Source organism: Echinops telfairi, unplaced genomic scaffold, assembly GCF_000313985.2.
Source record: "Echinops telfairi isolate 266 unplaced genomic scaffold, ASM31398v2 ScPeMD7_2291;HRSCAF=2852, whole genome shotgun sequence".
NCBI classification, from domain to species: domain Eukaryota; kingdom Metazoa; phylum Chordata; class Mammalia; order Afrosoricida; family Tenrecidae; genus Echinops; species Echinops telfairi.
Window position 1 is genome coordinate 30,907,202 of NW_022106189.1, and position 11,281 is coordinate 30,918,482.

Genomic DNA, 11,281 nt, shown 5'->3' on the forward strand with positions numbered 1-11,281 from the left:
CATTCCCTGGGGACCTTGCCGCTCCATTCCCTTGCTGTTCCGCTGCACCCCACCCCCACCCCCCAGTATTTTGCCTCTGTGTGGCAGGATCAGATCGGGCGCAGTTCCCACACTTTGTCTCAGGTGCTGTCCCCCGCAGGGCCCCGGGTCAGTAAGGGGCTTCTCTGGTGCTTTTGGTTTGCTGCTCTTCAATCACTGCCACCAATCCTTTGATGCCACAGCTGTCTCCTGGGTCAGGAAAGTTTGTTGCACAGGATTGTGGGGTCTAAAGGACCTGCTCCACTCTTGGCTTCTGTGTAATGAAACCTCCACTCCAACCTCCATTCTGAGATGGCTCATTTTATACCCAGTAGAATGGCAAAACTAACCCGTCTCTGCACTAGAATTCCATCCTCTCTGTTTGCGTGGCCCTACCCAGTCATTTGGTGGAAGTTACATAAACCATAGCTAGCAAAGCTATATTAAGTAATTCGCTACACTCCAGTTCTACAGGAATTTTAATATTTAGTGAACAAGTTTAATTAAAGCAGAATATACCCATATTCCCACTGCCTACTCTGTAACCCTGCTTTATCACCTCTGCACAAATATATATATATCTCTTTTGATATTATTAGCTCGTCTGCATGTAACGAAAACTAGAAAAATGCCTACCCTAAACTTGGGCACACACATATACACATCCTCTCCCCCTCCCTTTCTGTTTTTTAGTTTTTCGTTTAATTAGGTTTTACGCTTCTTACTGTCCTCCATTTCAACATTGTGTATCCTTTTTTTTAAATCATTTTATTAGCATTGTGTATTCTTGATGGAATATTTTTTATTTAATTAAAGATTTACAGTGTATTAACTTGCTAATATCAAAATACGTAAAGGATATTGTATTGAAAAAATCTGTAGATTCTTTAGTTATATAAATATGCTAAAATTTAGTATTTTCATAAAAAAACTTCCAGTTAAATGTAGAAAATTGAACAATTGACTTTCGCTATGCATGAGACAGCTGCAACTTAGACCTGCTGGAAGGGGGAAGGAACTGGTAAGAAGTACAAGTCATTTTGTACCCAAGAACACTCGCTGGAAGGGCTCAGGAATTTGAGCACTGAGTATCTCTGAAGTGGAATTTGAAGTAGGGTTGAAAACAGAAGGATTGAGTGAAAGTCTTCAAAAGAAGCAGTTACATTTCTCAAATGTTTCTCTCTCATGCAATATAACCACCTTGGGAGAACTTAACTCTTTATAGAGCCTGAAATAAATGAAGGTTTTAGGTTAGCTGAAGACAGGACTTGAGAGCCTGTACTAAAAACAGGTGGAGAAGTAATGGGCCACATAATGAAAGACAACATTTTGAGTAGTGAGACCTCCGACCTTCTTCCTTTTCTGAACTCAAAAAATGTTTGAAATAGGTTAATGTACCCTGGGAAAAGGCTGAATGATTTCCTTTTAGGGAAACTAGTCAAAGAGAAAAATCCTAACAGATTCTGAGAGAGAAACAGAATGTGCAGTTAACATGTGTAATGATGTTACTATTGCTTTGGATTTTTATTTTTCAGGCTGGCAAACTAAAATAAGTTGTTATAAGCTCTAATCAAGCAGTTTACACTAAAAGAATGTAGGTAAAATACACTACCTAAGTCAGCTGTAGCATTTACAAAGTTCTGGTGCAGACACTGAAATGTTGATTTAATGTTTAAAAAAAAAGGATAACTTTAGTGGAAGGGTGAGGGAAGGAAAGGAGTGTGTGTTATTCAAGAGCCAACCCCTTTTGTGGTCAGTGATCAAAGATCTAAACTGGAAAAGATAAATAGCTGTATTAATGTGTTCTTTAGAAATCTGAAGTGAATTTCAGGAAAAGAACAGCTAAAATAATTGAGTTATAATCAAAAGCTCTCCTTCAAGGAGTAGAAATTGAGATCAGAGTCATCATGATAGATGTCTGAAAGAAATGTGCAGAACCCATGTCTGACCTCTTCTGGTTTCTCTATTGCCTTGCGGCAAGGGGTCAGGTATGTCTCCACCCGCCATCTTTTCTTTGCCCTATCTGACATAGGTGTTCTCTCTGAATTTTACTTTTCTCCTGGGTTCAGTCTTTCATCAAGTGGCCAGACAGAACTCATAGACAATATTCAGAATTAAGGAGGTTTATTTGGAGCATTGGCAAACTCCTGTGGTGTGGTGAGTTATGCAATGGGCTGCTAACCACAAGATCAACGGTTTGAAACTACCAGCTGTGAAGAGGGAGGAAGATGAGGCTTTCTTCTCCCGTGGAGAGTTAAAGTCTGAGACCCACGGGTGCAGTTCTTCCCTGTTCTATCATATCCCTATGAGTCAGAATTGACTCGATGGCAGTAAGCGTGTTTTTTTGTTTTGCATTTTTTATTAGGGATGCTAACAGGTCAGTATCATTCATCGGTCCATAGCAATACCTCTTCTCAGCCAGCAACCCAGTCTCTCTGTGGGCCAGGAAGCCAACTGCTGCTCTGCCTCACAGTTTCACGGGATTGGTGCCACTCCCCTGTTAAGCCTCATGGTTTCTTTACCTTGGACTCTGATCTCAGCCTCGTTTTTTTGCTCTGCCCCCATGGTCTCCATGCTGCAGCCTCTGGTGCTTCCACTACTTCGAACAGAGATTTCTAATGTGCTCTACTGGTGGTTCCTCCGATGATCCTAGGATTTCTGTGCCCCTACTTCTGAGATAGATCCTACCTCAGAGGCTCTTTGATGGAATCAGCAGAATCATACTCCCATAGGAAAGGAAGAGAGGGAGCTTGGTTCATACCCTCTCATAAGGTGGGGACTTAATCCTGTCTTTAGCAGAGAACTCCCTCCAAGATAGGAATATCTCTGGTCTTCCATCGAGTTGAATCTGACTCATAGTGATCCCATAGGACAGGGTAGAACTATCCCTGAGTGTTTCCAGCACTGTTTAATTGACATAAGCTACACATCATACAATTTAGTAGTTCAATCACGTCAAGATAAAGTTGTACAATCATCACCACGATCAGTTTTAGAATATTTTCTTCATTATTTTCACTGTCATTAATTCCCCATTTCCCCCCAACCTCTCCTGCCAGCCCCCATAAAGACTGTAACTATTTATGAGAGTAGGAGGCTATCTCTTTCTTCCATGGAACAACTGGTGATTTTGAACTGCTGACCTTGTAATTAGCAGCCCAGCTCATAATTGACTATGCTACCAGAGCTCCTATAGCAATAGGCATAGAGACTGTATAATATATCACTTAAAAGATAATGGCCAGATGAGCCGTATTAATCAACTATATCAATACTAATACAGTCTTATAATATTTAAGAGGAAATAAATATGAAAATCTAAATTATAATAATTATAATTATGTAGTATGCTTTAAAATGAAAATATCTGGCATGAATGAAAAGGTTTTGGAAGGCAATGGAATAGTCTCAATGCAAAGGGAGAGCTGTTGAACAGCAGCCTATGTTAGCATTGAATGGCATCACTGAACACGACTTTCTGAAATGACGAACTCTTGATAAACGTGTTCTCGATTTACATGGTATTTGCATTTATGACAAGTTTATATATGGCAAATATATCCGTAAATGTGGTGGAGCATACCGGGACCAAAGTTTTAGAAACTTAGTGCATATAACCAAACACCTTGAGGGAATGAGTCACAGAGTCTGGGGCTCAGGACCATGATATAAGGAGACACCAAGGTCCGTCGGTACGACAGAGTTTACCAAACCGTGTTCCTCAAAGCTCATGAGCAGCCATCTGAGATGTAACTATTTGCCTCTCCCCAGAGGAAAGCAAAGTGAAGAAAATCAAATGCAAGTGGAAATAATTACTTCCATGGATTAACGGACCACACTATCGACCTCCATGACCCTGAGACCAGAATTAGATAATGCTCCTGCCAACCAGCTCTGAAAGGCATCCCAATAGGACGTCCACTGCCATCGACCATAGTGACTCTATACAGCACAGAGTAGGACTGCTCATTAGACTTTTCAAGATTATAAATAGGCAAACCTGTCCCTTGGGGGAGACTGGAGTGACTGGGGGGAAGGGGTGTTGCTGCAAATACAAATACCTACGATTTATCCCAGATTATGGGCTATAGCACAAAAGTTTTTTGCCAGGGGAGCGTGGAGTAATTTTTTTCCTGAAAAGGAGGTAGTAGGCCAAATAAGTTTGGAAACCTATGGTGTACATTTTTTTTTTTTTGGTGTACATTTTTAAGGGAGCAGATAGCATCATCTTGATCCAACGGAGTAGCTGATGTGTGTAAACTGCTGACCTTGTGCTTAACAGCCCAACGCCTAGCCCACAAAGGGATCACAATAAGGCGTTCCTAGATGGGGTAGGAAGAAAAATGTGAAACAAAACTCAGAATCATCAAAGACCATTCCCGCTCAAGTAGAAAGAAAATGTTTTGAGAATGATCATGGCAACAATGTACAAATGTGCTTGACACAATGGATGGATGTATGGATTGTGATTAAGAGTTGTATGAGCCCCCAATCAAATGATTTCTTTAAAAGCCACCCTTTGTGTCTGGAACTAAACTCACTCCTATTGCACAATTTTCAGCAAGCAGTAAGTTTATAAGGAGAATAATCACATTAGGGAGGTATGCTCTCCTTAGTATAATCACTCATTTGAAACCAAATGGCAGCACTTACCCCAGGACACGTTCAGGAAGTTTAGACAAGAAGGAATGAACATAGCAACCCTGGGGAGGAAGTGGTGGGATAAGAGATATTACATTGTGGCGATTGCAATGACAAGGTGAAATAGTGTGTGTGAACTGTTGAATGGAAAACTGATTTACTCCAAAACCTTCACCCCTGATTCACAATATTTTTTTTAAGTTTATATGCAAGGGGACTTCAAAACTTCCACGAAAAATTGTAATGTAATTGAAAGATACTGGATTTTTCCCATGAATTTTCTGAAGCCCCCTCACGTTGAAATGATCAAGGTGGTTTTTGTCTTTTTTTGTGGTTATATATAATAAGGAATTGGGTTCTCAGTTCACAAAATTAGAAAGTTTTCCGTATACATGGGTGTGTGGGGATATGCTAAAGTTCTCTCCAACATAAGGTAAGTTCTTCATGTTGAAGAACTTAAAACTTTCATGCTGACTCCTTTTTTAATGTGAATGATCAATGCTTTCTGGAGTACAGAATCAGCATTTTTTGTATATTTTCCACAACAGATTAACAAAGAGTTGCAAAATTTTACAAATCCAGATATTTATAATAAAAACATTTTTTTGTAACCGATTCCAGACTTTTATAGCAAACTTCAAAAGTTTGGAGGCTTGTTTGTTGATTACAGTTCAATATCCTTTTTTTCCCCCATATCGCTTTAAAATTAACATTCTAGAAAGAAACTGTTTTGGAAATGGTGATGCAACATATGTAGAAATGTGCATGATGCAGTTGATGTATGGATTGTTATAAGAGCTGTAAGAGCCCCCAATAAAATGATTTATTAAAATAAATGAATAAATGAAATAACATTCTATACATGAACAACATATAATAGACTTACTATTGTAAAATACATTCATAATGAATTGTACTTTTCTGTGTTTGTTTCTCCTAATTAGCTCCTGGGCTATAGTGAAAAACCAATAAATCTGCAGATGTTTATTGGGACAGCAGATGACCGATATTTACGACCTCATGCATTTTACCAGGTGCATCGAATCACTGGGAAGACTGTTGCAACCGCAAGCCAAGAGATAATAATTGCTAGCACAAAAGTTTTGGAGATTCCTCTTCTTCCTGAAAACAATATGTCAGCCAGGTATCTTGAAGTGTCCAGTAAATGATGGTGTAATACATTTGCTCAGGAGGGTAACATAATTTCAGGAAATCGCACCAGGTGTTTGTGGCTCCATAAGTCAATGGGGCTCTAAGACCATCTTGCCCACTGTGTTGTGTACTCAGACAGTGGCAGTTCTACCCTGTCCTGTAGGGTCGCTATGAGTTAGCATAGACACGATGGCAGTGAGTTTGTTTTGTTTTCAAAATTATTCCCTTTGGTGATTTTTTTTTTCTTCTCTGTGTCTTTCTAAAGTTGAAAATATTTGAAAAGTTGTGAAAACTTTGGTTTTTAAAATTTTTTTGTGGTTTCCTGGTTCTTGATAACGTAGTTCTATGTTTGTCCATCAAAAGAGATTTCTGCAGTCCCTGAGCAGTGATCTCGAGGTTTGAACTCATGGTAGATAAAGTAAAAGTGAAAACAAGGAAAGTCGTAGTGAATAAATTTTAACTAGAATATCTGACCATTTGCTTATTTTACTCTTCCTATATATCATTGAAGAACATGGTTAGTGATTTCCTACCATGGTTGTATGTTAAATAGTCACACTTAGTAATAACTTTTGAAAACAATGAAATGGTAAAACAAATGTAGCACCTCAGTTTTGTGTTCCTTATAAATTCAAGAATTATGACCTGATGAATTATTTTATTAATAAATTCAGTACTATAATTAGACTTTAAAAAATTAATTCAAATGGTTATCTTAAAAAAACATTATTATTTCAGTTAGATATATCGATGGCTTATTCCTGCAAATAAGTATTTTCTGACCTAGTTGAATGTATGACAGGAGTGTTTTTACTGTTTCAGTTATTTAATTCTGTGTAACAGACCACCCCAAATTTATTGATTTTTTAAAAACTTTTAATTCTTTGTCATGATTCTTGTTGTTGATTGGGCTTGGCTGGTTGATTACTCAGCATTTGACTGAGGTCTTTCATGCACCTAGATTCAGCTGGACTTGGAACATCAGGGTGGCTGGAGTGTCTTGAACAGATGCGCATTACCTGGGCTTTTTCTCTCTGCTCAGCTAGTTGAACTTACACAGTAGCTCAGAGCTCCAAGGGAGCAAAAGAAACTACCAGGTTTCTCTAATGCTAGGCTCATAATTTGCAAAGCATTGCTTTGTCATAGTATTTATCAAAGCAAGTCATTAGCTCAGCTTTCTTTTTTAAAAAATAATTTTATTGGAGGCTCATACAACTCTTATCTCAATCCATACATAAATCCATTGTGTCAAGCACATTTGTAGTCATCATCATTCTCAAAACATTTTCTTTCTACTTGAGCCCTTGGTATCAGCTCCTCATTTTCCCCCCCTTCCTCTCCCATCCTCCCTCCCTCATGAACCCTTGATAATTTATAAATTATTATTTTTTCATGTCTTACGCTGTCCAATGTCTCCCTTAACCCACTTTTCTGTTGTCCATACTGCAGGGAGGGGTTATATGTAGATCATTGTGATCGGTTCCCCTTTTCTCCCCCACCTTACCCTTACCCTCCTGGTATCACTACTCTCTTTTTTTGGTGCTCAGGGGTTTATTTGTCCTGGATTCCCTGTGTTTCCAGCTCTTATCTGTACCAGTGTACATCCTCTGGTCTAGCTGGATTTGTAAGGTAGAATTGGGATCATGATAGTGGGGGGTAGGAAGCACTAAAGAACTAGAGGAAAGTTGTATGTTTCATTGGTGCTATACTGCACCCTAACTGGCTTTTCTCCTCCCCGCGACCCTTCTGTAAGGATCCAGTTGCGTACAGATGGGCTTTGGGTCTCCACTCTGTATTCCCCCTCATTCTCAATGATACGATTTTTTTGTTCTTTGATGCCTGATGCCTGATCCCTTTGACAACTTGTGATCACACAGACTGGTGTGCTTCTTCCATGTGGGCTTTGTTGCCTCTCAGCTAGATGGCCGCTTGTTTATCTTCAAGCCTTTAAGACCCCAGACGCTACAGCTTTTGATAGCCGGGCACCATCAGCTTTCTTCACCACATTTGCTTATGCACCCACTTTGTCTTCAGTGATTGTGTTGGGAAGGTGAGCATCATGGAATGCCAAGTTAATGGAACAAAATGTTCTTGCATTGAGGGAGTACTTGAGTGAAGCCCAATGTCCATCTGCTAACAAGGTCACCTTTCAAGGAGAATGGGACATCGTCTCTTAATTGGGGAGGAACAGGAAAGAAATCTAGAAATTAGGAGCAATTTACTGACAGCTGTCTTTGCAGTCAGTCAATCCACCAAGAGAAACGAGAATAGCAACCATACATATCTCATCTGGCCTGATAGTAGATAGTGACAATTTTTCCTGCCAAATTCACCTTATCTGGTTGCTGACTTGTGATAGATTATTATTGGTTATCAATAAGCAAATAAACATTTTCCATTTTTCTCCTAGTATTGACTGTGCAGGTATTTTGAAGCTTCGGAATTCAGATATAGAACTTCGAAAAGGAGAGACTGATATCGGCAGAAAGAATACTAGAGTACGACTTGTATTTCGGGTGCACATCCCCCAGCCTAATGGAAAAGTTCTTTCTCTGCAGATAGCTTCTATACCTGTTGAATGCTGTAAGTGAGCATGTGGTGATGTTTTAAGATTTTGTTTATAGTAGGTTTCTTTCTGTTTTGCTGGTATCACAAATAGAAACTGAGGTACGTACAAGATCAGAGTACTGGTGTGATTTTCTTGGAGTGAGGTGAACTAACATGTTGGGAAGCCTCTTAGTCTTGGAATTAAGCTGGTTTCTCAAAGTCATTTTTCCCTATGTAGTGGTATTGTAATGATAGATACAATCTCTTGACCATACTTTTCCTATGTTTAAATGAGGGAGGTGAGCTTGGTGACATTTGGGGACTGAATCATGAAGCTGTGACTCTTGATACTGTATTACTTGGCCTTTGGCTCTTTAAAATGCCAGCCTTCATATTGGAAGATGCCTATCTATGTATGCAGACTCTTCAGCCAAATAAGAATATGCAGGCTTTTGTTTTTGTTTCTCTACAATAATTATTTACAACATCAGATTGAGAAGTGCTCACTTTTATCCCAATTTACAAAGCAAGGTAGGAGAAAAGGTCCTTGGATCTGTTATCTACTCAAGCCCTGGAGTACTGTGCATCACAGAGGGCAGGTTAGCTGGTCTGACTGAAATACTGAGACTGGTGTTTAGATCTCTAGAGCGTAGACCTAGAAATGTTCCAATTCCATGCCTTAATATTACATAAGAGAAACTGATACACGCAGTTATCTCAAGTACTCATCCAGGGTTACTTGCTTGTTGGTGACAGAGCTGTGTGCCTCGTACACAAATGTCCTGAAGACTTTCAGTCATTGTATTGTTTTATTTCTATAAGCCACATGCATTTTTATTAATTTGTGGTGTTTTTATTTATATTATCATAAGCATCTTATAATATCATTCTTTAGTCTCTAAAAGTAGTCTTTAATTCATGCACAGTATTGTAATTGGTTATGCCATCTATTGAGCACATTTTTATCTATCATTAGAATGTACCTATGATACCTATTTTCTACCATAAATATTTAAAATTTGAATTTGTCTACTCCCTAAAGCAATCAATACATGCTCTTTTCTTCTGAGACATTTGCAACAGTGGGAACATAACTATTTTCTGAGATGTAAGTTGGTACCTGATCACAATCCCGGACCGTTCTCCTATGAAAGGATCTGTTTTAATATTATCGTTGATTGGGAAGAGCTCCCAATTCACATACCTGACAGGGTGTTAGGTTGTTGGAAAAGACAGAAGGCATAGTAAACTTCCCTGAAGGCATTCAAGTTTAAGTTTCTTATAATGCTCGCAACTAAAGCACAGTTTACCGACAGAGTGACCAGTCTTCACTCAAGTAGTAGGACTGAAAGTAAGCCTGTTTTCCAAATGTGAAGTAGAGTATAGTCAGCACTTTTTAATCTAGAGTGAAACCGAGACATGTAGGCACTTGACAAGGTGGTGGGACATCATCTAAGCATTCAAAAGAAATGTAATGTATATCTTAAAGTTTAAGATGTTTCCCCCAAAGCACTAGGATCTTCAGAAAGTAACAGAACCAGTTAATACAAGAGAAGAATGGCATCAAAGATACTGTTTATAAAAGTCATTAATTTAAATAATGACCCTTAAGGTTTATGAAGAATTAGATTGTTGTATGTTATCTTGGAAGGCAAAGAAAGGTGCAGTGTCTTTTCAAAAGATTTACATCCATTAAAAATATTCAGTACCAAAAAACAATTAATAGTGCAAATTCTGTATGCTTTTATTTAGAAAGGTGACCAAAATAAAATCCTGATATCTCAATAATACTGGATGAATACCTTTTTAATCCAGGGTTTTTGTTTTTATTTAATGAAAGGGCTGTTTGTCCTATAATAATTCCTCAGAAACTTGTCTTCTCTTAATTATATGCAATATACGTGTACACTATTTTTTTTACTATATTTTGTAATAGATTGGTGAATTTTAGACAAATATTTGTGTGGAAGAAATGTATTTAAAACGTAAACCCGAAAGAGAAAAACAGATGAATGTGGTGGAGCCAATATGAAGTTTTTTTAATAGTTATTTTTTTTCAGCAGTAGTCTAAAAAAGTAATTTAACTATATAAATATAAGGAATATTTTGTTTTTTCAAAACTTTGATATTTGCGGGCATTAATCATTATCATTGTCTTAAGTTCTAAAAGCCTGAATAATATTGCGTACCTAATATTGTGACAATAGAGAGTACAACTAAATTATCTTCATTTTTACACAATGAGCAGTATTTATATTCATATTTTTTAAAATAAAATATATCTTGTCTAATGGGCATATTAATCCCAGGATTTACTTCTCTGTATTTTCATTTTATAACTTGAGCTTATTATTTATGTATGAAAGATCACAAACTAATCTTTTGTTTCTTCTCATTTTGGGGGGGGAAACAAACAGCCCAGCGGTCTGCGCAAGAACTCCCTCATATTGAGAAGTACAGTATCAACAGTTGCTCTGTAAATGGAGGTCATGAAATGATCGTGACTGGATCAAATTTTCTTCCAGAATCCAAAATCATTTTTCTTGAAAAAGGACAAGGTAAACAATATAATATTTGAGTTGATTTGAGTCTTTATCTGTTGAGAATTTTTTAAAAATTGTGACTTTTACAAACTTAGAATAGATTTTCACAATATTAAAATTAAAGTGTAGAGAATATGAACAGTTGGCATTTTCTCTTGTGGACAGAGAAATCAGAAATGAAAAATTATCAGACATTTTTGTTAAATTATCATAAATTTATCTTTTGAAATTTAGTAAATTTTTAAAAATTTAGTAAAGAGCGTATATAATAAAAGATAATGTAGTTAAGCAGAACTTGTAGCTGTTTTGCTTTGTATAGTCTCAATAACAACCAAATACACAACTTAAAGAAGTAGCTGTTGTTTTCACTATTTTTTTTT

At 37.5% G+C, this 11,281-nt stretch overlaps 1 protein-coding gene across 1 annotated transcript in view; it reads left to right on the top strand.

The window, feature by feature from the left end:
• The window catches only part of NFATC3 (nuclear factor of activated T cells 3), a 78,699-nt gene that overhangs the window by 29,680 nt on the left and 37,738 nt on the right, over positions 1-11,281 (top strand). Inside the window, exons 4-6 of the mRNA XM_004704824.2 lie at positions 5,604-5,803; positions 8,222-8,394; positions 10,776-10,916. Coding sequence (XP_004704881.2) covers positions 5,604-5,803; positions 8,222-8,394; positions 10,776-10,916 — 514 coding nt within the window. The remainder of the gene's footprint in view (positions 1-5,603; positions 5,804-8,221; positions 8,395-10,775; positions 10,917-11,281) is intronic.